The sequence below is a fragment of the Anser cygnoides genome, chromosome 20 (genome assembly GCF_040182565.1).
Source record: "Anser cygnoides isolate HZ-2024a breed goose chromosome 20, Taihu_goose_T2T_genome, whole genome shotgun sequence".
Lineage (NCBI taxonomy): Eukaryota > Metazoa > Chordata > Aves > Anseriformes > Anatidae > Anser > Anser cygnoides.
This window is the reverse complement of record NC_089892.1, coordinates 2,095,221-2,122,424: the sequence shown is the minus strand read 5'-3', so window position 1 is coordinate 2,122,424 and position 27,204 is coordinate 2,095,221. Positions and strand designations below refer to the sequence as shown.

Below are 27,204 nucleotides of genomic sequence, written 5' to 3'. Positions count from 1 at the left end.
GTGCTAGGGAAGTTGCTGTGCCAGAAAAGATCGATGAAATATCTTCGACAAAATTAAAAAGCATCCTTTATTCAAAACCAAACCATTTAGTAGAACGCATCAACATGAATGCAGTTCTGATGGTGACAGAATGCAATAGCTTTGGGGGAAGGAGAGGCACCTGCACCAAACCAAAAACCTGACGCTCCCAATGCCAAACTGGATGTTTCAGAACTGTTTTATTGTACGTAGGTGTTGGTACAATTTCATTTTAATTTCAGTCCTCTAAAGCATATATATACATAAATACATTCCAGTTTTTAATCTGGTCAGGGCCTTATCTAAAAAAATTAGATAAATAAAGAAGATTTCAACATTCCAACTATAACATTTACAGACAGGAGTTGTAGTTTTGAGTTCTACTGAATGGACAGGGGACAGACACTAACAAACCGATAGCTAACCTATCCTAAAATTCATTTCACTTTGCCACGTTGTTTAATGTTCATGAAGGATGCTGGGTTTCGGGCACACAATTACCGCTTGGTAGATTTGGGAGGACTTCGCTTCAAGTACGGGCAAAAGCACCAGCGGCAGTACCCAGCCCTGTCCGCAACGCTTCTCAGCAGCTCCAGCAGCCAACCTCTGACTCCTCCTCAGGTTTGTGTTGTCTGTGCTGCTGCTGAGAAGCAGCATCGTAACACACCTTCTCTCTATCCCTCTCTCCCTTATGCTTATTGTATTCTCCAAGATTAGTGATTAATTGGATTCAGACTTCTTTCCCACACACCTTTTTTTTTTCCCTTTTGCTATTGGCACCATAAAGCATCTGTCAAATAGCTGAGCACTGCGGATTAATAACCGAGTCCCCTTGCTGCAGGCCATCTGACACAGAGCAGGAGAGGTTTTGATCCTATTACAGCTTTACTGACGTTGGGATTAAAAAACAAAAATAAACAAAAAACACTTTGTACAAATAAAACTTCAAAGCACCTCAAGCAGTCAGCTCTGCCCCCTCCAAATCATTTTATTATGATGCTAATACGCACCCTGTCTGTGCTACAGACTTCACTGAACCTCCTCCTAAATACAAATTACAGCTACTTCGACTTTTTTCTTACATGTGCTGATACCCACGCTCAATGATTTAATTTCATGTAACTTTCATGTTTTTTTTTCCGCAATTCGAAAAAGAAGATTCCCTTACCACATTTTAAAATTTGGGTTTCTGCCAGTTTCCTTAAAACAGCTACAATTTGTGCCAATTCAGTAATTTTAATTACAAATTACTTATCTTCCTGCTCATAGTACTTTTAAAAATATAGTTCAAATAGATAGAATTGCCAACACTTATTTTTCTGTACTAAGATCTAGTCTTACTATGAACCAAGAGCTTACACAGACATTTGCACTTCTTCCTGCTTTTCCGAAGTGCCTTCTACTTGCAAATTAAACTAAACAACAACAGAAATTAAAAAAAACAAAAACAAAACAATTAAATTTAATCATTAAACATGGCATTACATTGGGTCATATATTCAGGTAACGATAGTCTACTTTCCTCACAATTAAAAAATAACAAGCAAAATAAGGAATGCATGAGAAAGCAGAAGTGTTGTAACATCCAATTAAGTATGCAGAAGACACGTAATTCAGTAACAACTAAGTACAGAGTGCACACACTCAACATGCTCATTTGTACTAGGTACATTGTTTGAGTAACTCAGCCATAACCTGGCCAGGAAAGCCTTTGCGTTGCTCTGCATCACTGGAGGTTTTCATGCTTGCGCTCACTCTAAATTGCTAATGGTTTCTAATGCTACTCAGGTTATCTCACAGCTACGTAGCGCTAGACTTGCTGGAGTCAGGGTGAACCGTAACGTACTGGAAACCCTGAAAATTACTTCCCCGTATTACCTCTGATATATGAAGTAAGTAGAGCACAAACAAAACAAACACTTTAATAAAAACATAACCACTAACAAATGGTAATGACAAGGCGCAATATACAGCTCTTGCATTCAGGAGCAATAATGCTCATGAAAAGACAAACGGGCTCAGCCAGTGCTGCACGGCTTTCACCCTGTGTCCAGAAGTAGGAGCCACCCTGTGTTCTGGGGGAGAGGAGAACTTTAAGATCAACATCACTGGGCAGCTGAAAGAGCTGTGATGTTTTTAGAGAGACCTTTCTTGTTTGTAGCAAAAGACACGTGAAGAAATTACAGTCTCCACAAAGGTTTCAACCCCACCCCACAAGATTTTGTCTGTTAGTGAACTCCACTGATGCGCTGTACAGAAAGCCGTGCTCCTGAAGAGCTGCCATCAGAGGAAGAACAGGACAGTGGCCATGGTTTTGATCCAGCCAAACCCTCTGTGCAGGAATGAGTCCCTGAGCTTCAGACAAGGGAATCAGCTGTGCTACTGAACGCCTATTTAGGGACCTGGTCTATCGGCTCAAGGGTGATTTCCCACAAAGCCTTCCAGTCATCTGTCAGGTCCAGGGGTTATTAATATTCAAAATGCAGCTGAAGACCCAGCTTAAGCACATAATATGAAGACAGAAATGAACATTGGCAGTGATTTAACAATTTTAGAGATGTACGAAATTCTGAGGCTATTCAAGTCCTAATTCTGCATTTTGTCAACAAAATTCTCCTTGATGCTATTCAGTACATACTTTGGAGCTCTTTATAAGAGGTCTCTTTCTCTTAAGAGGCAGAGCTTATTTTCTGCAGAAGTAACTACTCTGAACTAATGGTAGGTATTTTAAAACCCAAGAATACAGTAAGAGCTGTAACAGAAGGAAGATTTTCTCATTTAAGTCTTGGGTAAGGTCAAAGAAAGAAGAACCCTCTCCATCTGAAAAGTAATTTTCAGGATCAAGTCAGGAGCTGTTGTTATTTGCAAGTGAGAAAAGAACAAAAATTTGATGCCAATTGTTAGAACAATGGTACTTCCAAGAAGGGGACTACAAATGGAAGATAGGACCTTGCACAGTTAATTTGCTGGCAGCAGTTCAACTCCAGGTTAATAAAAGATTTGAGCACTTAAAAACACGTTTGTCTTAGTGACTAGGTACCCACTTTCTGATCGAATGGGTATTCACATATGCTGTATGTGAACTGGTATTCACATACGCTGTATGTCTCTCTGTAAGGAGACTGACTATAAACAACTGATCCAAGAACAACATGTTTACAAAATCTAAGTGATTTGGAAAACAGAGATGACAATAGAATACGTAATTTCCTAAATTTACTGAATTGTGTTAGAAATTCAGGTTTAGTAAAACACATTTGAACTGCAAAAAAGCAAGACTGTTTTAGCGTGTACTATACTGAATTAATTTAAGAAAATGTTACGAATTCCTCGTATTATTTTAAACAAAATTTTAACAAGCAAAAGTCAAAGTGCATGGAAGGGAAGAATAATATACCCACGCTAAGAAAGGAAGAAACCAGCCCCTAGCACAACAACATCCCACTGTACAACTACACCTACTGGCCCGTCGGCGTATGTAGTTCAGTCTATTTCCAGATCACTGTCTTCACTGTAACATGCAGATGGATTATGTATAGAAGTCAGGAGCACTAGGTCTTTTTCTGGAAGCAGACCACACTCCTGCAAAAAAGCCTCCAGGTCTACAGCAAAAAAATCTTCTCCAAGCTGGTCAGTGATTCGCACAAAATTGCCAATGAGCTCACCCGCCTTATAGATCAGCAAAGCCGGCAGGGCATTATTAGTAAAGCGGGTGCTGGCACCAATGAGCGAACTCTTTACTCTGCAAAATTTAACTGTTGGATACTCAGCAGCCAGGCAGATCATACAGCCATTCAGGGATTCACTGCCAGGGATATCATCTTCGTAAATATGGATCATGATCAGTGTGCTTTTATGCTCTTTATCAACTGTGTCCAAAAACGCCTCTCCACTGGTAATCTCAAAAACCTTTTTAAATTGCTGCCCACTGTACAACTGCTGTCTCATCTCCTCCATCCGCTGCTTCCTGTATCGCTGTAAGAATTCCTCATCATCTTCGTCGTTGTGAATCATGTTATATTCTTGTAATGTCATCTAAAAAATACATAGAAAGATAGAAGACAAAAAGAAAAGGTCTACATCACTATGTGGGTCACTTACATAATTGATTTAAATCAAGAGGATTAATGTGGGTCGCTCATCTTTAATAATACCAAAGTGCAACCCACGAAGGCTCAAGCACCCTCTGTATTACACTCCATTTTGATCTAATTAGAAACTGCGTCCAGTGGGAACTGTGATTTCAGCCTTGGGTATTCCAGTTTCCACAGGCTGCACTAATAACACAAGTGGCTGCTCCATGCTCCCACTTTAATTCAGGTTAATGGCAGCTATGTGCTTTCACTAAGCTATGAGCACTGCTTTGGGTACTGTGCCTGACCTCAGTCTACGCTGTCAATCAGCTTCTTTCTCATCAGCTTTTTCAATTAGTTTTTCAGTAAACAACTTTTGCCAAAACAAATGCACTATCTTGTCTCTAGAACTGAAACTAACAAGATTTTCTGCATTTTGTCTGTTCACCTGCTCTGTTAAACACACCTACTGAGATAAGGATTCCCATCTGCTTCACGTACACAAACGATGAAACAAAAAATGTCAAACATTTAAATGGCATTTTAATTCCTCCGAGCCATGTTACCTTTCCATTGATTTTTTCCTGGAGCTCTTTCTGCTTCTGCTTATCAGCCTCTTCGTCTAAGTGAGATCTACAAGTCATAGATAACTTCTTTATGAGTCGTTCCATTTCTCTGCGCTGCTCCTGTCTCTGTTCTGTCTCCAGTTGTTTAAATCTTCGCCAGTCATTAATGACTCCTTTCGGACCTGAAATTAAATATGATGGCATTTACTACAAAATTACAAACATCATTCCGTAATGTGTAATACGATTACATCTCTCGTTTAAAAGTACAGTAATACTACCCAAGTCAGCAGTAAAATAGTGGGCCTGTCATAAACTTCTTATACACTGTGCAAAATGCCGTAATGAAATGAAATAAAAGTAACTTACCATTTACATGTCCTTGAGTGTGTATCTGGGTGATGGGTTTTCTTTTTTTTTGGGTACATCTAGGAAGACTAAAGCTTATCTAACTAGGCTACTCTCATAATTGTCCCAAGGGTTATTTCAAAGATTAATATCTGGGCTCTTGAAATAGAATCACCAGCCCTCAAGAATTCCACTACTGTGTGACTTTTCATAAGAACAAAAACAACGTGATGGGAAACTATAATTAAGTTTGCCGATATTCCTGTACAGACGTACATTCTGTGATGTACAATTGTGTTAATTCTCACAGACTTCACCTTACAATGTGCTACCATGCTGCTGGGGCCCTGTGGAAAGAAGTACTTTTTCAGGTCCTCTCCAAATATGCCAGTTTAGTACCATAATTCTTCCATTCTTCCTTCTCAGGTAATGGATAGGAACACACATAAGAAAGTTTTTTTATTGTTCTTAGAAAACACACTGTGAAATACAGACGGCCAATATATAATGTAAAAAATACCCTCTGGATCCCACCAATTGTCTGCACAAATCAGTACTGTGCCTCTGGCAGTGGCAGGACAGAATGCTGCTTTAGGAGAGCCTGGCCACTTTCTGTTCCTCGCATACTTGTTCAGCACCTACATCTGTTACATCAGGACTGCTAGTGGTTAACAACTGCTGGCTTACAGGAAAGAAATTTATGGATTATCAGCCAAATTGTATAAATCTCCTTAGTCTGCAGAGACTAACTGTCCTAGATATAAAGTCAAAGCCTCTCAAAGGAGAAGGCAAACACTAAAATAAAGAACCAGCTATTAACTAAGGTTAGACTATAACCAGGAAATGATCAATCTCTGACTCAAGTATACAGGAAAATAGAACTATCATTACCGAAAAAAAACAAACACGCAAAACTTCCAATAAGCAAAGTATTCACAAAACAGTTAGCTTGATATAACAATACCTGTGTTGACTGCGCTTCCATCGCTGCTAAGCTCTATTTCCCCAACACTTTCAGGAATGGAGCTCTCCCCTTCTTTATCTTCTTTCTCACTGTCTTCATCCTCACCCTCGCTACTGCTGTAATAATACTGGAGCTTCTCGCCAAGTAGCTTATCATCCAAAGTAGTCATTTTGTTCTAAAAAATAAATTAACAAAACAGACATTTCTCTTACTCAAACATGCAGCACAAGAAACCCCTTGAAATGTGTAACAATAGTACTCTACTTTTTCAAAGCAGTTTTTTAGCCGTGTAAGAAGGTAACAGCCCACTATCACAGTCTACAGAGCAGTCAGTCACAAGTTAATTCTCGGTCACAATTTCAAACGTATCTAAGTTAAAAACCTTTATGAACAAAGCTTTACTTTGAGGCTCACTACTAAAAAAAATGCTGTTATAAAAGCTGTTTCTGCACTACAGTGTACTTTAGTATATATCTAAATACTTTTACCCACGGAGAATGAATTTTTTAACTGTGATTTGGGAGTCTCATAAGCCCCAATCAGACAGCTTCATTAGGTTGATTCCCAGTTATTTACATTTCAATTTCCAATAATATGTGAATTATCTTAACAATGATTCCTCTGAGCTGAGAAATGTTCTATATAATTAATCAAATTCAAACGTTCCGACCTTTATTCCTTTCCAGTCTTTCAGGAACAAGCTTCTAACCAAACCTGGAGGAGGAAATTTCAGATTGGATCAGTTCAAGTTGTTGAAGACAAGCTCATGAAAACTTCTGCGGGCAGCCCACGCATTTAAACACCATAACGCATGCAAGGAAAAACGTTTAGAGGAAATACGACCGCTTTTTCTGTTCAAATAAGCGCGTTATTGGAACAGGGAGCACGTAGTTGCTAAGTACCGAGACAAACGACGCAAACGCTCGGTGCTGACGGCTCCGACCTCGGATCTGAGCTGCAGGCTGCGGGTCACGGCACCAACGGCGAGGTCTCCGCGGCTGCCATGGTCCCGCCGGTGCCGGCTCCTGTGGGCAGGGACAGGGCCGGTGAGGCAGCGGCCGCTACCTCGGAACCCTCCCGCCCCCCTCAGCGCCCCTCCACCGCAGCGCTGCTCGGCGGGGCCCCGCCTGACGGGCCCGCCCCGTGACGGCTGCGGGATTACCGCCGGGATTACCGCCCGGATTACCGGGATGCCCGGATTACCGGGGTGCCCGGATTACCGGGAGGCGGCCGCTGTCCCCGCCCCGCCCGGCGCCGCGCTCGTCCCCAGCAGCGATGCCGGGAGCGCCGCCCCGCCACCAGCGCCCAGCAGCCCGGGCCGGCCGCTGCCCCCCCCCCCCCCCGGTCCCCACCCGGTCCCGGTCCCGGCCCCGCCGTCCCCTCACCACCAGCCGAGGCCGCTCCGGTGCTCGCGGGGCAGGCCGGGAAGGAGGCGGAACAGGGGAAGCCACCACCTCCCCCCCCCCCGCAGGCCCCATGGACCCGCCCGGGCGCCACCACCCCGCGGGCAGGGACTGGGCCCGCCCGGGCGCTACCACCCGCGCGGCGGGGGGAGCCGGGTCCGCACCACCTCCTACCCCCCACACCCCCGCCCTTCCCCGGGTTGAGGCACGGAGGCGGTGAAGGTGGACAAATAATTTTTATTTGTGCATGCAAATACATGTCAATACTGCAAACTTCTTCCATCGATTCTCTCAAACACTGAAAACCATGATGCTCTACTCTGTGACCAGCCAAAGCTAAAACCTCTTCACTTCAGTGCTACAGCAAACACGCACAGAGCGCCCCGCCGGGCCCTGCCCTACTTCTAACACAAAGGGAAACAGTACAAGTCGGGAATAAAACCGAAATAAACGGAATAGAATTTACTCCCCCATATAACCCCATTTCATTTTACAGATTTTAAATTATAGTTTTAAATAGAAGCTGAGAATGCGCCATAAAAATGAGCATTAAATCCATCGTAGCGATGGTGCCTGCTTTATACATGATGGGTGTACACCATCTTTTATTTCATTTACATTTCAATCGAACAATAGATTTGCAAAGAAAATGTCTAATACAGACGTAAAAATATTCACACTAGAGCTTCACAATCGGTTGTACAATTGACAAACAGGCCTCTTTTCCCAAACTTTCCAGCTAAGCAAATTTATAAAATGTAATCAATGCAACAAGAAAAAAAATTTCCTTAAAACTTCCAGGGAAAAGAATACGCAGTAAACAGTATAAATGCGGACAGCAGATGCTGCAAGCTAACCACAATACTTCTGAGTGGCTGTACAGTGGGTATGTGCAGTACAAATAAAAGCCACGTGTGTTGTATCACAACTACCGTATAATGTACTTGTTTGCCCAGCTAAGAAAATGCATGCATTTCCATGCCTTGGATTAACTGAGATCTACTCTGGATAAATTGATGGGCTATGTGCAAATGACCCTGGCTTTTGGCAGTAGTGAATGCAGGCTCTGTTTTATTTCAGCTTTTACAGCAACCTAATGACTGATTAAAAGCTTCCACAAACCTACTCCTCAAATAACGGGGTGTAGCGCTACGGTTCGATACAGGGAATTTGGAATATTCACATTTGTTTTTATCCCATCACTGCCACTTCTTTTCCCTCGTTGTGCTCCCTTGCAAGCAAAGAGATATAGTGACGACTACTGCCAATTTTAGCTGTTCATTTATACTGGAAAATTGGGTCATTTAAAAAGCACATTTGTGTTCTGCTTGCAGAAGAGGTCCCTCAATTAGAGGGAATTTCCTAACAAAAGGGATTAAGCTACAACATAAAGAATGGACTTTTACATACTATAAGTCAATCATTTCTCATTTTGTTACACTCTCAGATTCAGCATCTTCCTTTAATAAGTCTAATAATAATGAAAAATCTGTTCACAAATATGATCAAGGAGCTGCTGGCATACAGTGTTTATGTACAGCAACAGGCACAACTTGACAACTTGTGCTTTAAGAAAGCAAACAAAAAACATGTTTGGAACTATTCTGAGTTTAGATAGTTATTTTTAAGTGTTCTTTCCTCAGCTGTTTATGACCACTGTGTATTATTTTGTACCTCATCCAGCCTAGTACACTATTATACAAGAACAGCATTCAGCTCTTGAGTACAGGATAAATTAAAATCTCAATCATGTTATCAAAGCACTAAAACCTCCCAAATTAGACTTATACAATGAGCAATGAAGAGCTTATTTAACATAATCAGCTGTATACAATCTTTCTTTTTTGAAATCAAGTGTCAAACTTTAGCGTCCCTGTACTAGACTACCAAGAACCAACGCCAGTTTGCTTTGCAAAGAGTCTAACCTTTCCTTTGAAGGGTCTAGTATACATTCTACAATGCAAAATCTGCATAAACACTAAGATTCATTTCTTGTCACCTGTTTACAGGAACAAAGTATCAGTAGCAGGGCGATCACTCTGCTATAATTATATGTTAAGAATGTACAGATAACTACTTTTCACACAAGCATTCTCCCAGCACAAGCATTAGTCTCTATTAAGACCTATGTGGGAAATGAGGCAAAACAAGGAATGAATCCAGGTAGTGAGGCAACACAATTAACTTAGATACTAATAACTCCTGTATCTCTTGCATGTGAAATCCCTGCTGTACCCCTAGCAGGGGTGGGGAAAAACAAACAAAAACAAAAATAATAAAAAAATGCTTGTCCAAGCAAAGCAAAAGAGCCAATCTCTTTTCCCCAATCCGCTATGGGCCTTTTTTCTTTTTTTATTTTTTATTTTTATTTTTTATTTTTTTTTCTGACAGCAAAGGCCAAAACCTAAATGGGAATCACTGCTATTAATGCACGAAGATTAGTCACTATATCTCAGTGTCAGAAAATAAGCCCTTCCGTAGCCCAAAGGCACCTGATTTGCAACTAGACAAATGAATACATACTTGTTTATATAGGGTCAAGGGATGAAACTCCACCAAAGAAGAAAGCCAGAACTAGGTTCCCACCTGTAGCTTCTACTTGTCAGGGCACTGGAGGGCATAGTTTCATGGCAAAAATCACATAGTCAGTGTTAAAACTGCAAGACAAAAGCTGACATGCTATTTAAACCCCCAAGTAATGTTTTGCCTTTCATTCTCTATATTAAAAATTTGAGAAAATAACTAGCCTCAGTTAAGAACCAACTTTCCGTATGAAGTGTATGGTCATCCTAGAGAAATACTATTATCATGGGACCTCCTGCTGCAGACAAGAGTATATAGATACATTTGTTCTTAAATATGCCAATATGGTTGGCAGGAATATGTTAGGCTTATGTAACTTCACTGGACAAACAGGCAAATGTGTGTAAGCAGCTTATCCCAATCCCCCTCCAGCAGAGCACAACCAAGTTTTTAAAATTGCAATTTTAAAATTAAAAAGTTAAGGTAAATACACAATCAATTTATGTAGTATATATTCACCCTCAGATCATGCTGAAGATGTTCTGTGGAGTTCTGGTGCACAGAGGGCTCTTTCCCTGAGGGCAAATAAGGACTTCTCAAACCTTTATATTTTCTCTATTTTTGTAACAAAATAGCAATTTAAAATTTAAAAATCTTTTAAAAAAATTACATCACCTTCAACATGGAAGATCTCACTGTTTAAATATCCATGAAAGAGACATACTTGTTTGCATATCTGTTTTGGAATTACATTGTACAGCAAATAATAGTATCTCAGAAGCATTTCAAAAGTAATATAAATTCATATTTACAGAATGGTCTTGGTATAAAATATACAACAATCATATTTATGTCTAACATTCTAAGTTAAATTTAACATCAATAGGAAATAAGTTAAGGTGACAAAGGTGGTCTGGTTCTTGTATCCATTCACTTTGAGTTGCAAGTGAAACAAAGCATCAATCTAACCCTAGCTATGAGGTGGCACTGGCTATAGGAAGGTACAGCAACAGCCAGAGGACACTAGAAGACTACTTGACTGTTTTTCTACATACATTCCTTAACATTTGAGTATTAAATAGATGTGTAAGATCTTCCATACTGACACCAGAATATCAAAACTAACCCTTGGATTTTCAGGTATATTTACAACATAATTATTTCATGGACAGGTTCGTTAGGAGAGATATCAAACACCAATATTTACTTAGTCTAATCAGTAACCCTCAGGGAAATGCCAACCCCCACCCCCCAGAAACGTGCACAAAACAGTTATCAAAATCTTACCCGACCACATAGCTGTGATTTTGTAAAATAACAACTCAGACGACCAGTAACATGATCCTCTTTAAGCATTTTGCTAGCAGGAAAAGCCCTTACATGCAGTACACCTGGTGAAAGATCAGCTTGGCTTAAAATATTCCAGTACAATTTTCAGAGTAAACAACTTCACAGAAGTTAATAAAACATAAAAAAAAAAAAGTAAAACTTGTCACAAAGAAAAGTAAGAGGACAAACAAGATAGTAATTATCAGGAGGGAGAGTCCTGCTTTCTTTTCCAAAAAAAGTCAATTTTTAAGCTTCTTAAAAAAAATATGCCCAGGGCTCTAGTTTGTGTGTGTTTATGAAAAACTCTTTTCAGTTGACATGTCTAACATGATTCTCAGTCACATCTTAACAGGGCATAAATTCATACACTGTTCCGTACTCTGAAGGTCAGATAATGCTATATTATTGTATTTTCAAGGTCTTTGAAAATAAGTTGCCACTGAACAAGCAAAAATTAAACCTGAATACAAAATAATGATTAACAACATTAAACAAAAGGTAATAACTGCCTTAAATTCCCAATATTTAGTTTAAATTAAAAACAAAACAGTACAAAAACAGCAATACCATCTTGTTAGTCAGTGCAAACACTACATACAGGGTTTTCAAAGGAAAGCCAAGAGCACCTGATACTTTTTGCCAAGTCATCTGGATTCTATAATCTGCAAGTTGAGAACTATTAATAAAAAAAAAAATGCTGTTACATTAGTGCATAACCTCTCAAAATAGTTGAAAATTGTTTCATGTATAACTTGGGGAGATCAATACCTAGTACATTAGCTGGAGGACTTAGGCACTTGGTTTACTTCTGGTGACTTTACTTGGACAAGTAGCCTGTGTATGTGTATCTACAGTACTAAAGCAGAAATTAGGTGGGGGGATGGAAACAAAAAGCTGCAGCAAAGCACTGCACCACAGACCTGCAAATAACGCAGCAGTGCAAAGCTAATGGTGTGTTAACCCTGTAAAAAGTCTCAAGTCCAAATCCCCACCTCTCAGTCTTCAAACAGGAAACAATACTCCATGCAAAGTTCCACAACTAAGGAAAAAGCAGCTGCAACAAGACACAAGTTCTTCTCTCATGAAACAAAATAGAGACAAATAAGTTAGTCTTCCTTTCACTAGATGTATCATTGTAGGATCCTGCTAGTTTAAATAACTGAGTTGTTAGTTTTCTACAGAAGCCATTTTAAACAAGAATGGCTCAGATACCGCACCGGATTGCTACAAACTCATAAAAAGCTGCTTTAAGCTTAAGTAAAACAATGTCCAAATTCCATTCATTTGTGGAAAGTGAACGCCTTACCCTAGTAAAGTAAGTTTTTTTTCTTCAGAATGCTAATGCGAGAGGGGCTTGAAGTATCAAAGAGTCCACAGGAAATGCATGACCCCAATATTATTTTTTTTAAAAAAAATATACATTATATAATATATATTATATATATAAAAAGCTAGTGTAAATGCTTCCATGGTGTGGTCACAAGCTGGAAAGATGAATGCCTTTCAGCTGTTAACCATCCTGCCATTTGCAACAGGCTTTAAAAAGTCATTTTTATCCTCAGACATAATGTGAGCAGTTTTCAAAATGAGGCTGCCAACACTGACTGATGTGCTGATGGGCAGGCAGCTTGCATTGCTAACAGATGTTGTGATCGGCTGACTGAAGCAAGAAGTTACGGGCAGGATTGTTTTCTGCTCCTCCCTGAGGAGAAAAATAAGTTACAAATATTAAACAAGTACATGCACAAGTATCCGGAACTGAATTTCTGTGCATTAAATAAATACTGACAAACTCAATTTTAGCAACAGGAATAAAACATCTTACTAGGGAAAGGTATGCTCAAGATGTTAAATGCAGTCTGCCTCATTTTCAAGGGCTGCATTATACATTAAAAACTAAAGAACATGTAAACCTAAAATAGTGTACTTTAAAAACTACCTCTCTATGGAGATTTGTGCAAACAGTCTGAAACTTAACCTTTTGAAATTTTTCAAAATTTCTGGCAACTATAAAAATACTTCTGCATTTTTTGCTTACTGAACATGTGAAAGGTATTTTTAACAGCTGTGACACGTTTCAGCATATATGATAACAACAATGCATACAAACAATGGTACCATCCTGTGACTTTCACATTTGTGACCTAACTTGATTTCTTAACAGGTTCTTCTCACTTCACCATGTATACACAATGCAGATGTCTACCCCAAGTCTGAGAAGGTATGTAGTTCATCCTTAAACAACCATACTTCATCTACTTTGATGCTGCTGTTTGTCTAATACTGGCAGACACTGCTGTTTTGTCTAACACTCACAGAATCACAAGGTCTTCACCTAAACTTTGTCTCTTCTGTTCCATAGATTCTTTCTGGTGCTGCTTTAGTGGATGCCCGTTCTCTACAGTTGTTCCATTGAGCAGCTGATCATCTTGAGAACTAATACCTAGCTGTATATCCAGAATCTCCTACAGGAGAAAAGGAGAAATGTCCATCAACACTGTTGCTAACAACTTCAAATTCTCCTATTATGTTCCACTACATTAAGCTGCTGGAAACTGAAGTGTCTTCATGTGACTTTTGATTCTTATTTCAGACTATTGGTACGTCTATCACATTTTAATATAGAAGTGCTCATGTTTCATTTTTGCCTATCACTTCATCAGATATCTTTAACATAGCTTTTTTATCCTGTTTGTTTTTTATAGAAGTAATGTGATATAAACTGTGAATTCCTAAGAGGACTGGAATTCAAACAGAACTTTTTAAAGAAGCTCCCTAGCTGCAGGTATGACCTCCTCATCAGGCATTTCAGGAGTGCTTTGACCATCTCCATCATTTTCCAGCTATAAAGCTGACATAAGAGGCAGATTACAGAAGAGATCATCAGATCATATCTAGATTACATGCTGATCACCTGTTTGAAATTACAGCTAATCCCAGCAGTCTAGGCACCACATTCAGTTTATTAGAATTCATAAGGGATACAGAATTGTTTGTCCTTACACAATTATTTGTATAAGAAGGAAGGAAAATAGCTTCCAAATTCTTCAGTCCTTTTCAAACAAACAGTATCAAAAAGGAAAAAAAAAAAACTAAAGATGAAAAAAATAAAATGTGATCTTAAAAAATTAAAGATCACATTTAAATGTGATCTTCAATGTAAAACGTTCTTAAATTATAGCTTCAATGCTGGAAAGGAAGTGGAAAGGAACAGATTCCCCGCATGACTAATGCTATCAAAAGGTAAAGAGTAAAAAGCTGAAAGCTACCACAGAAAACAGTGAGCTGGCTTTTAACTTGGGTATTATTAACAGCCACGTATCTGAATGAGAAGTATGAGATCCCTAGTGTTAAAGTAAGACAAATGCTTGATATCAGTACAAAGAGTAAGACAAAAGGCTTTGCTATCAACATATTCTACCAGTGTACGAAAAATTGTTAATTTTTTTTGAATAATTAATGAAAGGACCCAGCGACCTTTTTAGACACAGATTGTTAACTTACTTCTATTTGTTCACCCTGCCCATCGGGTTCATCCGTATCTAGGGCTGACAGCTCCAATTCAATGTCTCGATCTGGCTTTGCATCTGCACAGTCTTCAGTATAATCAGTCTAGAAAAGAATAAAATACTTTCTGTAAATATCAAGTTGGCTTTTCACTTGCTTCACACAACACTCAAATACTAAAGTGAAAACAGAAGGTGCATGTCTAGGACACAACATTTCTATGATACAGAAGAGCTAGTTAAACACAAAACTTCAGGTATAGGCAAGACAGAACACACAGCATAATCTGTTCACAAAGCAGTGATATAGACAATGAATACCGAGTTGAAATTTCTGTAGCCCACTGACAGAAGTTTTAGATTTTTAACATGCACAAGTAGAGCAAAGAGAAAGGATCACATGAAAATCAGTGGACACATTCTTCCCATTTTGTAAGTGGATGACTGGAGCAACAGCACAGCAGGTGTACCTACTTGATCTTGGGAAATAACTGGGTGTAATAACAATAGCAACTTAACTTGCATAGAGTGAATTATAAATGTTTGGGAGCATTAGATTTGAGAGGGTGTTCATGCGTGCGTATGTACATATATACACAAAAAAAAACCCCAAAGATTTGTTTAATCCCAATTACCCCTTGCTTTACCTCACCATTCCTCAAATCAATTTCCTTGCTTAAAAGATTTAAGGTAAGGCGACTGCCTTCATCTAGAGAATTCCACTTCTGCTGCATGGCTAGTGCATTCGCCTCTCTCTGAAGTAATAACGAGTTACTTTTGGCCTACGAAAAGAAACATACCCGTTACCTACAAGTACACTTAGAACACGTTGTCAAACAGCAATATAAAATCAGCTTACAAAAAGAACAGCTCTCACTCCAGATGGATAATTATGTGTTCCTTTGATGTCCAACATCTATTTTGCTCTGCATCTGCTGACATTTACCAAGTCCACTACTTTATCCCAAAAATGGTCTTATTGATGTCAACGGAACAGCTCATACTAGCTGTCCTTATGCACCCCACGAAGCGTCGTGGTACTCATGTCTAGGAAACTCACCGACCACCTTGCTAATTGCACTGTTTTCTGTAGATTATACCAAGAATAAATTGGTAAAAATAAAATTTTTTTTTAAAGCACATGGTATATCTGATCTTACCTGCTGTAATTCAATACTTAATAAATCTCCAGTGCTGGAATGCTTTCTGTGACCAGACAGATCTGTAACTATGAATCTGTCCCTTTAAGAGAAAGAAGGTAAAACTGGGAATTAAAAGCAAGTTTTCTAAATCAAAGGACACAAAAAAAACAGTCTATCAATATCAGGTTTTTGGACAAACTACATGACTAAGGTAACAAGCTCTTCATCTTCATGGCAAGGGAGGAAAGGGGTATATTAACAGTACCCTAAAGCATCATATGAAGCAAACATCCTTACTGGTAAGAAGCGGCAAGAAAACTTGAAAAAGTCAAGATCAGATTTGGACGTAGATTTTGGATAGCTTGGCAGTACCTGACTAATTCTTTGATTAGGTGTCTCAAGAGTAACATTGCTAGTAATCTGGTATTATTACCTGTATTTAGTATTACAGACTACACAAGTTTTAACTTAGTTTTTCAAAGGCTTTACAATGGGTAGAAAAAATCTGTTGCTTTAAAAATTAAGAAGGTCTATTAGTAATTATTTTTTTAAATTACATTCAGGGATATTAAACATTAGCCAGCTATAGAAAACACTGTTAACTGCGTATACCAAGGACAAGTCCATACCGTTCTGCGTAACGTGCTGATGAAGTGGAATCTGAGCCATACGAACTCCATCTCGAGTCAACAGCATTGACATAAGGGACATAATCTATAACAATTTAAAATATGTTTGCATTATCTTATCTTTATATATATACATATATATATATATATATCTGTTCTTAAAAAGTAGGACATACAGGTGTTTTAGTTCTTTACATCTTCACTGCTGCAATAAATATAAACAAGAAGAAATGCTCGTGATATATGCTACGTTGTCAATAGGAAGCCTGTACTTGTACCTGATACACTGATGGGCTTAGTTGCACTTCCTTGGGAAGCAGTGGCCTGAATAGGATCTGTTGTGTGATAACCTGTACGGGATGACCTGGAGATTGCACCCCACTTGGAAATGATCGGTCCATCGCTAAATGGGATTATAGGATCTTCTTCTTTTGCCCTTCTCTGAGTTTCAAATAAATGCACTCTCCTTTTAACATCCCCGCTGTCCAAATCCTATATATTTAAGGAACAGAAAGAGATACACAGACTTGTTTGAGGTCATTCATATGACTCGGTTGGCGAATGACTTTCTGACTACTGTTGCTGAATACAGTGATGAAAAACAATTCCACTAGAGAGCCAAGATGGACCACGATGATTTCACTATTGCCTTTTAACAGCAAACTGACCATCAGAAAGCTATTGCCAGCATTAGAAGTGTATTTTTTTTCCAAGCTAGTATTTCCAGGCAGAAAATGTTCCACTATTGTTTTAAGGTCCTTCAGTACCATTCCCTGTACTAGGAGGAAGTATTAAAAAGACTTGAGAAATTATAATATTTGGTTCTATGTCCTACATAGGACATAAAGGTAACCTGCTACACTGTATAACAGAAAGGCTCTAAAAAGGGTAATCTCTTCTCTAAAAAGCATAAGCTCTCAGCCCTCCAAAAGTAAGCTGTGTGCCATGATTCATACTACATTTCTTTTTTTGTTTCCTGAAGTACTTCATTTTTTTCCCCCACTCATGGAAGTCAGATGATGAAAAAAGTTGATAAAAGAGACAGGATTGAAAAGTCAAAATTTTTATCCCATCACTCTGATAATTAGAGAATACATTAAGAAAAATCAGCGAATCCTATTAATTTACAGACCTTCTACTCAAAACATTTTGAATACATATTTGATTTATAGAGATGTGTTATTAACATGGTTGTTTCAGATGTCTGAGAATTTTATTCCTGGCACTACATCCTGTCACTGACATAAACATGTAGTTTGTTTACAAAACTAGAAGAGGTACTCCAAACAATTTCAAATGGGCCAAGCTACTTTAAACTAAAATACTAAGAATAGAAGCTATCAATAAAAGAAAAAAAAGGCTTGTTTAATCAAACAGAAGACACTTCAGCATGTAAGTATCATTACACTAATGAGATAACATGCAGAAAACCCCTACCATTAACACGGCATTTGAATTGGCAATCACATCCTTGGGCTCTGAGTCGATAGCATTTATACAAGAGCCAATAGTGCCACAAGACCACGGTGAATAGTGAGAGAGATGGTCTTCCTCAAATTTAGTTCCACTCAAATCACTGACACTCTCTGAGAACTACGGAAAAGGGAATAAATAAGTAACAAATAAGAAAAACAGGGCATTCAGTCTTAAAATAAAAGACATTTACTGCTATTTAATCATATTATATCAAAAGTCAACCAAGGAGGTATATCCATGTTCAAGACTTGACTCAGGGACAGCATAACCCATTCAACAATCAAATTTTAAACCAGTGCAGCTGACAGCTGTCCAAGAAGGGTAGGCTTTCCCAGTACAAGTAACTGTCTGACCTGCCAAGATAAGAGGCTGAAATCAGTGTCGCTATATTGGTAGCGGGTTTCTTCACATGATTACCTACAGTAAGTTAATTCAGAGGAAGCCATGCATTTTTCTTTACTGTAGAAGCCAGTGGCAGATAGAAGTACGACTCAGAACACTCCAGCCTGGATGAAGACCTAAATCCTGATATACCTTGAATACACCCATGAAGGACTTCAGGTATATCTACCTTACAAGACCTATTCTGAATAATTACAGTACAACGCCTCAAGTGTGAACAGTGAAACCAGTAATCTACAGCAAAGAGTGCTTGGTACAGTGGTTCTCAAAGAATTTCTTGGATGCATTTATGTTACATGTATAGAAAACAGTGAATGATTTTTATTTATTTTTTACCCCCCACACTCAAAGCACACTATTACTATTTGGTAGATTTCCATTCTTGCTTACAGAACTGTATCGCATAGGTACACAATATTCTACCAGTGTCTTTTGTCACTTTTAATGGGTATATATTCTCTGGGATTTGACAAGCATTTTTGCAGGTTGATTCAGTCTACTCGTCATGCCGTACTGCCAATTTGGAATATGTTAAGGAAGGTCCTTAGTGGAAAACAACCATTGTTTCCTATGTGTGGAGAACAAAAAAAACACCAAACTCTGTGAAGTTCACAAAGCAAGTTCAATATAGTTATATTTCCTTTAACGAAAGGAAATTGAATTGACTTCTTCACTTTTTGAAGTTTTTCAGCAATCATGTTTAGCATCAGCTTAATAACAAATTGAATGTATTCATTATTAGATACTACTCTCCTCTTGCTAAAAGAAGAAATTCATTTTCTGAACAACAGATGGCAGATGGAAAATCTTTACTAGAAATATTAAATGGCATCTTACAGAAACAGGAAAGGAAAATAAAGAAGTTCTTTGGCTTCCCACCTCTGTGCTGAAGTCTACGCTGAAGAGAGGAGAAGGTGGTGTTGGAGAAGGTGTTGCCATATGAAGGGCTGACGACACAAGAGGAGTTTTCTGCGTGTGGTATTGTGCCCATTGCTCTGGCTTCCGTCTTAACTGCTCATCGTAACCAGTCTTCAAGTGACCACAAGGCTCCTAGCAATAATATAGATAGTTCTGTTCATTCTGCCATACTCTAACCGAAAGGTAAATACTTGCAGTAGACACACTTGGACAATGTATTCCCTTGGGACTGTAACTTTCCAGCAATATCACTAGAAGAATCCTACAAGGATCTGGAGGAAAACGCAGTCCATGTACAGTAAATCAAATCTTAAAATATGTAATGTATTCAATCAATACGTAATGAATTCAATCAACTTGTACAGGAATTCCAGAGGCAGAATGGCTCTGGTCCTAATCCAGATTACAGTAATCTATTTCACAGGCTCATCTTATTCTGTTTATAAAACAGAACAAAAACTTTGTCCAGGTCTAATTTCTTATCTCTGTAACCTCAACTAAACAGAGGAGGCCTATGCTAATTATTTACCAACTCTTCAGTAATGACCTTTAGAATAAAGCCTTAATCCCTCCCTTTCTGGCTCTCACTTACCCTTGGTAAAGGCACAGTCCTCTGTTCATTTGGGGGTTGACAAGCCACAGAGTAATACCCATCCAAAGAGTTGTATCTCTCACGTAATGATGTCTGATAGACAGATGAGTGCATCACATCCATGGGAGGTAAAGAATTGCTCCTAATCATATCATCTCGTGGATACATCTGTGGGCGCCAGATGCGCCTGCTGTCATAAACTGGAGCATACATTCCAGAAGGGACAGGAGGAACTGGTCCATACGGCTGCGGAGGAGGAGGTTGGTAAGGAGAATTCAGTCGATCTCGAGGGGGAAATGTACTGTAATGATCGGCATATGGCACGGAAGCAGGTGGGAGGGAGGATTCTGGAACATTATTGGACCTCACAAAGCGAGGAACACAGGGAGCCACGCCAGCTGGTACTGTTGGAGGTGGTGGATAATATCCTTGAAAATTGGAAAAAGGTATATTTAATGTGACCACAAATGACCCATAATTTTACACCTTCTAAAACTGCAAATAGCATTAAGTAAAGCATTACACCTTTAGAGAATGAAGCATCACATTTCTACAAACTCACTACTGACCCTATCATCTCTTTAATGGAGTATAATTTCATGTATGACAACCACGTTTGCAGATGCAGTGCTGACCCTTTACTAACATGACCCAATCTGGAAAACCGACTTTCTCTGCCATTGCTCCCAGATATTATGGTTTAACTACCTATGTAACTAAAAAGTCAGCATTTTAAACACTTTTTTATATACACAGTTAAAATAGCACCTCTAAAATAAAAGCTATACTGCTAAAAATAAATAATTTCAAAGGTTTCCAAGTAACCATTTCACACTTGGTTTACTCCTTTTCATTGGAGAGAGTTGTCTGAACACCTCTAACATTTGTTCTGATAGCTTGTGAATGACCCGATGCTAGAACAAAATCTTAATAAACATGCATATGGCAACCTAAAAAGATTACTGAAACCTTTCAAAAACATCTGAGCAAATACAAAGAGGTAAGAGCGTCATAATACATGAAAACACTGTTCTTCCCCATGACTCTGAATGACTAAAGCAGGAAAAAAAATCACTCCTAATAATACATGTAATCCAGCAGGGTATTTCTCTTGTTTATTAAACACTACTATAAGCAAGCTATGCCTCTGGGTCTGAATCTCAGCTCTAGATATCCTCCATGGATAGGGCACAAGGTGAGTGAGCCTAACTAAACCTGTTTAAATGCTAATAAGGAAAAAGTAGATGAGAGACCTTGAGGTTCAAGTTCTGGATTATCAAGGTACAAGTTGCATAATATACAGCACTCAAGACAAGAATCACCAATACTGAAAGCAGACTACAGGCCCCTCCCATATTCAGCAGGGGAACGGTATTCTACTAAATGAACATTCAGCTGATACGAAATCCACAAAACTGAAAGAAATCCACTAAAATGAAACCAAAGTTATTTCTTAACACACAACACGCAGGCTTACCTACATGAGAATTCAGACCTATCGTCTCAGTGTGCATCTCACTCACCTGTCTGGGGGTACTGTGGAACTTCATATGACAACTGAGTCCTGGGATCTTGGAAATATTGAACGTTATCAGAATGTGGAGGGTAGACAGGTACTCTGGGAACAAACTGGCTGGATTTTGGAGGCACAGAGTTCACTTCTGTTCCAATATTGGGAGGACCAGCTGAGGTAGCTGCTGCCTGGCTTACAGGAGTCTTGGGTGGAGAACCAATTTTACTGAAAAAGGATTACCAAGGAATTGTTAAGCAGACCTTTACTTATTTCAGTTAATCATCTCTCTGTGTACACACTCCTATGGATAGTGAAAAGTTGGGTAAAGTCATTTCCTCTGGAATTTTAATCTAATACCCCAAACTGATGGTATTATCAAATCTCAGACTCTCTCATAAGAGAACTCAAAAGCATATATAGATGGTGCTGGTATATACTCATAAGCTTACGTACTACTTCTAAGCGTATTCTGGTAAAGACAAAGGCTTTGAAAAATTTAGAGGCTCAGTGTTTCATAGAGAAGTACCTAAGCATTTTTAAGGAAAAACCCAAAACCTGGAAGGTTTCCAGGGTTATAAAGGGATTTATTATAAAGGGATTTTTCTTGATTTAAGGAAAAAAAAAAAACAAACTACTGCATGAATTCTTCTTGGTTCCAAGAAATATCAAATTTTGAGTACTAGTTTTTTTGTTTTGTTTTTATGTAATAGCCCAATACTAAGTTATATACCAGTTGAGAACAAGAGAATAAAAGATATAGGGAGAAATTTGCAAATTTATATTACATAGAACTATTCAACAGCTAAAACAACTGATGCTGGCTCTGACAGCTTGAATCCAAATTTTGTATGATGTCTGCACTGCAGTACAAGATCTTGCACAACTCTGCTGCCAGTGAGCACCACCAAAAACAGGAAGCCAGGACCAGAATTGTACCTATTATTTCTGATCACAAGCTTTCTTGCCTTGATAATCTAAAGACAAAATATTGTGTTTAGTTATTTTTATGAAAAAAATGTTACCAACTTTTCAGGTAGTGATTCTGTAGGGGATCCCGAAACATTCTGGCCATTGGCTCCAGTCTTCCCTCCCTTCTTGGTGTTCTCCAAAGCTCTCAAGGAGGTGTCTGCACAGCGAGGGATCAACTGGGGAACACCACTTTCTAGATTAGCTATTCCATTACTACTCGGCACCATCTTCCCTGTTGCTTCGGGGCTTCCTATGACTGAAATTACGTTTCCTGTAGTGGTCGAGACAGTGCTATTTACGCCGACTTTATTTAGAAGGGGGAACGTTCTCACTGTTGCACTGATTTTTTTGTTCCTCAGGCGGTATCTACGAACAAACGTACGCAAACACAGAAAAGACAGATGATTAAAGAAATGCTTATTGTGCAGTTTAATTTATTTGTAAAACTGACTAAAGATAGGGATTGAGATAAACATCATAACCAAAATTTACAGGAGTTTACACTGACGTTTATTTTCAACAGTTCGGCCGAATCTGCAAGTAGAACATCAGCATTTTCCTTGTAACCAAAGACCACCTCCTCTTAGAAGATTGACTTCTGCAGTTCTCTGGAAGTGGATTTGCATGAGAACAGCTTCAAAAATGCATGTGTTACATATTACCTAAATAACTCAATTTACTACTTAATTAAAATAAAATTAACATTCTCTCCCCTGTGGACCGTATAACCAATCCCTGACAGACTGAACCTACACTGTTTCATAAAATAAAATTTTAATTTATATATATATATATATAAAATGCAATTAGTTTCCAGGCATTGCTTTACTGCACCTTCAACTTCACATTGAAGTTGTCACTTCAAGAGATTCATGAACCCATTCAGAATGAATAAATGCATAGAAGAAACCATTTTCAAAGTTCTAAGGAAACTGCTTGGATTTAAATTGGGGAAAAAAGAGTCTCCTATACTCACTTTTCAAGCTCTTCCTGGGAATGAGCAAAAGTACAGTTGGTTCCTCTTGGACATCCCCCTTGCTGTCGAAGGTCTCGGCACATACTTGTTTTATATTTACTATTTGGTTGTGGCTTAAGAAACACAAATAAAAGACATTCCACTTATACTCCAATAAACAGACAAAAATAGAATAGAAATACACACATTTAAGAAGTTTTAAAATTTTTCAGTGAGCTCTTGTGTATTCCATATTCAGAAATGCTAAGTTTTCAAAACCTGAATGCAGCAGATAACAGTACCACTGATAATTCCACAGAAAATGCCATAAATATTTCAAGTTAACCTTATTTTTTTCAAAGTTGCATCTTTCAAGAAGTGTAGATTAAGACATAGCACACAATGGTCAAATACAGTTACCTGTGGAGTTTCATGTCCTTTTCTACTGTAATTCTGAATGAAATCCACTAATCCATGTACCACAGTCTTTACAGCCACCATTGCATTTTCCAGCTGCTCCCACGTTGGAGATGCTGCATCTAAAATTATTAAAAAGCAGGCTTGTCACTCTGTCAATAATTCTAAGTGCATCATAAATGAGACAACTCTACCAAAACACTAAAGTACGATAGAATTCAGAGAATCCTGAAAAAGAGTTTATGATACGCTACATTAATTAATAGGAATTTTGAAACTAAGAATGGAGGTTATCTTATACAATTTACTTTGCTAGATATGAAGAATGTGAAGAGATCTTAAAATAAGATTCATTTGCATACCTGGATTTGGATCTATGTTTGCCAGGAGCTCCAAATGAGGCCTGAGCCTGTTTAAGTTTGCAGGATCGCCCGTGCGCTGCAAGACAATTGTCAATTCTTGTACACTCTTCGCAAAAGACTCTGGAGACTGGAGCTGAAAACAAAGTAAGGATTAGTGTGTTGCATCATACACCTGTGAACTACTAATTTTAAGAAGATTTTCATTAAATTGGTTCCTAAATGCAATAAGTAGTGTCTTCAGATAGTACATAGCAAATATCAGTGGAGAGAAATTTTATTTCTCAACTCAGAATCTGCCCTATGAAGCTTCATCATAAGACACAAAAAAACACTGTACTAGAAAACAAAATGTCTTTATATGAAGAATACACTACAGTGAGGAAAAGCCTTCATTCTAGTTTTAACCAACCAAAGACAAAAAAGTAACTGAAGCAGTCCTTGGATTTTTAGCATAACATTTAACAGTCAAACACAAAACTACAAAGATACTAAAACCATCCTTTGACAAACCTTGTCGATAATGGACTGCATGTGTGATTTATGTGCCAAGTCACCGTAAAGAAGGGAAGACCATTGTTCTGGTGATATTCGAAGTCCTGCTTCCATGGCAATGTGAACAATTTGGGCATCGTGCTCTCTCCGCAAAGCCTCGTAACTCCGAAACTCTTCTTTAAGTTGCATCAGAGAAGAATCTTCATCCCTTTTAGTGACCTAATAAACAGTGATGTGTACACACTCCTTTAACAAAAAAAATCTCTAAGACTACCAGAAAAAGAGCTACCCAGCACAAAACACAGAAGTATATTACTGCTGGATATTTACCTTATACTTTTTTTTTTTTCCATTTGATTATCTGCTTAGCAGGGCACACAGGCAAAACAACCAGCTTTTCAAGATTTTACAGGATCACTAGTAAAAAAACTGTGATATCAACTCCACTACTTCCAACTTAGTAGCCAATCAGATTATCTTAAGTCACAGAACACACAAATCAGTTATCTGATATGGTAAGGTATTTAGTAGTTCTACCAGTAGCTGGTGCTGCCCAGCATTAGACGATGACTTAAAGAAACAAGAAAGACTCTAGAATTGACTTAAATGATACAAGGGAAGAAAAAATTTAAGATAGTGGCATTTAAGGAGTAGAATATTTACCTGAGAGGCCACTATAAGTATTAAGACAGTTGTCATAAAAGGTGGTAACAGATTTCATGTTTGTTTAGTGACATTAAGTATTAGATATTACGATAACCGTGTTCTTAACTGTGATTCAAAAACAAACAAAAAATAAACAAAGCCAAAAATGACAATATTTTACTTCTTCCTGAAGCAGGCTGGGAGTGTCATGTTTCATGCCTCTGTATTTAGGAGAGAATTTCCAGAGGAAGAACAGCAATTAGGAATGAGAGTGGTAATTCCAGAATTGATTCCAGCTAATTCCACATGTGACTATTTGTTCCTTTAGCAGAGAACTTCAATTCTTAAACTACTTCATGTCAGTTTTATGCTATATATTCTACACTATTCAAATGTGTAGAAACTGAATTTATGTAACATTTTACAGATGAAAGATTAATCACAGGAAGGGTTCTTTGGAATTGCACTAGTTCACAGTAACAAACTTCAAATATTTTGAAGTTAATTGAGGTATTTTACCTTAAAGCATGATGCTCTATACAGTAGCTGCACAACGTGGCCAATGCTTGTTTTAGAGGCCTGAGGAAATCTTGGTTCTAGCCTTTGCACAACAAAAAGTACCAGAACTTTTCTTGAGAGCGCAGAGCCATCTTCCAATGCCAGTAATACAAGTTTCAGTGCTTCTTCTTGCATAGCTTTAACACAAAAATATAAGATAGGAATAGAAATATGTTGCCAAAAAACAGTAAGGCTATCATATATTAACACCCTAAGTAGGAACATATGAATTATCTTGAATATAATTCGTTATTACTTTATTTCACTAATCATAAAAAAAGCTTTGCACACATATTTTAAGAAATTTAGGAGCATTTAGAACCACTCTAAACACAGCAGGTTTAAAGAGCTAAGACTGATTTTCAGTAATAAAAGCATAATTGGTGCACCTTTTATACTTTTCTCTACTGTGTAGTCTTGTAGCCTTTGTCATTTTGGACATCTCAACAACGCTACACCATGAAGCTGTATAGAATATGAGAACAGCACAGCAATGCTATCATCAATTATCAGAATCATGAGAGGATTACTTCCAGTTTAAACACAACCTCCTTCTCATCTCCGTGCTTACTTTTGCAGCATACTTTAAGACCTTGTTGTTTGTATTGAAGATAGAAACACCATCACTATAAAATTTAAAAATAAAGTATGCTGCAATTAAAGTTAGGTTGAATGTTCTTACAGCTACTGGATGAACAAGAGAACATTTGCAGTTTTCTATCAAATTCTGATCACAGGCAGCATTACAACTAATCTATGTTAGTTACACTGCATTACAGGCTGTGCTGAAAGCATGTTTATTTACTCTTCTTTGCCAGTTTTGAAATAATTCTTCACCATTTCAAAGAACAGTCAATAAGACAGAAAAAACCCCAAACCTTTCAAGAAAGCAGATTCTCTTAACTTGTAGTTCTTTTTTTTTTTTTTCCCTTTCTTCTTAGCTTAAAGTTGAAAACCAGAAGTAATTGCACTTTCAGCTGCACAGAAGAAATTTCCAAGGAATGTTTTTGTGTTAAGAAAAGGTACAGCTGAACATAGCCTGTTGCAGATTCTGCAATTACCTTACCTGGCCCTAGAAACTGACATCCCCGTGCCCTGACAGCAGCCCAAAGGTTGGCAGAAAGCTGCTGAGGATTTTGGTGCTGCAAGATCAGTTCTGTAACAGTTCTCTCTCCCAGTGATCGAGCTGCCCTCATAGCTCGAACCCGACCCTCTTCCTCTACCAGTTGACAATTCACTAGTGTCACAAGCTTCCTTTGCATTGGACGGCTCAGTGCACTCTGATTCAAGCTAGCAACACCTACAAGGAAGGAAAGAAAAGGTAAACTACTGCTTTTTATCAGGCAAATTAATCTAAACAAGGCAAACAAAAATGTCTAATAGTATATGTATGTCTCTAGGACT

General features: G+C 38.3%; 2 protein-coding genes and 1 non-coding gene across 8 annotated transcripts in view; all 3 read right to left on the bottom strand.

The window, feature by feature from the left end:
* Nucleotides 1-43: 43 nt before the first annotated feature.
* PDCL (phosducin like) lies at nucleotides 44-7,488 on the bottom strand. Of its 3 annotated transcripts, XM_066980612.1 has the most exons (6): nucleotides 7,355-7,487; nucleotides 6,913-6,994; nucleotides 6,640-6,683; nucleotides 5,970-6,144; nucleotides 4,658-4,839; nucleotides 44-4,053 (listed from the first exon to the last, which is right to left on the bottom strand). In XM_066980612.1, the coding sequence occupies exons 1-6, from the start codon at nucleotides 7,445-7,447 to the stop codon at nucleotides 3,502-3,504; spliced, it is 1,128 nt and encodes a 375-aa protein (XP_066836713.1). In that variant the 5' UTR covers nucleotides 7,448-7,487; the 3' UTR covers nucleotides 44-3,501. The 3 variants fall into 3 exon arrangements, with proteins under 3 accessions (XP_066836713.1, XP_066836715.1, XP_013044243.2); XM_066980614.1 differs by lacking the exon at nucleotides 6,640-6,683 and having other exon boundaries at nucleotides 6,872-6,994; nucleotides 7,355-7,488; XM_013188789.3 differs by lacking the exon at nucleotides 7,355-7,487 and having other exon boundaries at nucleotides 6,872-7,000.
* Nucleotides 7,489-7,589: 101 nt separating this feature from the next.
* The window catches only part of RC3H2 (ring finger and CCCH-type domains 2), a 29,655-nt gene continuing 10,040 nt past the window's right edge, over nucleotides 7,590-27,204 (bottom strand). For 2 of the 4 annotated variants that reach the window (XM_066980571.1, XM_066980572.1), the window contains 18 exons: nucleotides 26,867-27,100; nucleotides 25,762-25,937; nucleotides 24,616-24,816; nucleotides 24,106-24,238; nucleotides 23,747-23,865; nucleotides 23,348-23,460; nucleotides 22,429-22,737; nucleotides 21,413-21,627; nucleotides 19,890-20,317; nucleotides 19,259-19,429; nucleotides 17,939-18,094; nucleotides 16,780-16,993; nucleotides 16,502-16,586; nucleotides 15,891-15,972; nucleotides 15,378-15,512; nucleotides 14,729-14,836; nucleotides 13,541-13,689; nucleotides 7,590-12,926 (listed from right to left, as the gene is read on the bottom strand). In XM_066980571.1, the coding sequence (XP_066836672.1) occupies nucleotides 12,728-12,926; nucleotides 13,541-13,689; nucleotides 14,729-14,836; nucleotides 15,378-15,512; nucleotides 15,891-15,972; nucleotides 16,502-16,586; nucleotides 16,780-16,993; nucleotides 17,939-18,094; nucleotides 19,259-19,429; nucleotides 19,890-20,317; nucleotides 21,413-21,627; nucleotides 22,429-22,737; nucleotides 23,348-23,460; nucleotides 23,747-23,865; nucleotides 24,106-24,238; nucleotides 24,616-24,816; nucleotides 25,762-25,937; nucleotides 26,867-27,100 (3,227 nt within the window). In that variant the 3' untranslated portion in view covers nucleotides 7,590-12,727. The remainder of the gene's footprint in view (nucleotides 12,927-13,540; nucleotides 13,690-14,728; nucleotides 14,837-15,377; nucleotides 15,513-15,890; nucleotides 15,973-16,501; nucleotides 16,587-16,779; nucleotides 16,994-17,938; nucleotides 18,095-19,258; nucleotides 19,430-19,889; nucleotides 20,318-21,412; nucleotides 21,628-22,428; nucleotides 22,738-23,347; nucleotides 23,461-23,746; nucleotides 23,866-24,105; nucleotides 24,239-24,615; nucleotides 24,817-25,761; nucleotides 25,938-26,866; nucleotides 27,101-27,204) is intronic. The other 2 variants (XM_066980574.1, XM_066980573.1) reach the window with 2 other exon arrangements.
* On the bottom strand, nucleotides 24,327-24,442 carry LOC125181935 (small nucleolar RNA SNORD90). Its single transcript, XR_007160610.1, has one exon. It is a non-coding gene; the product is annotated as a small nucleolar RNA SNORD90 (small nucleolar RNA).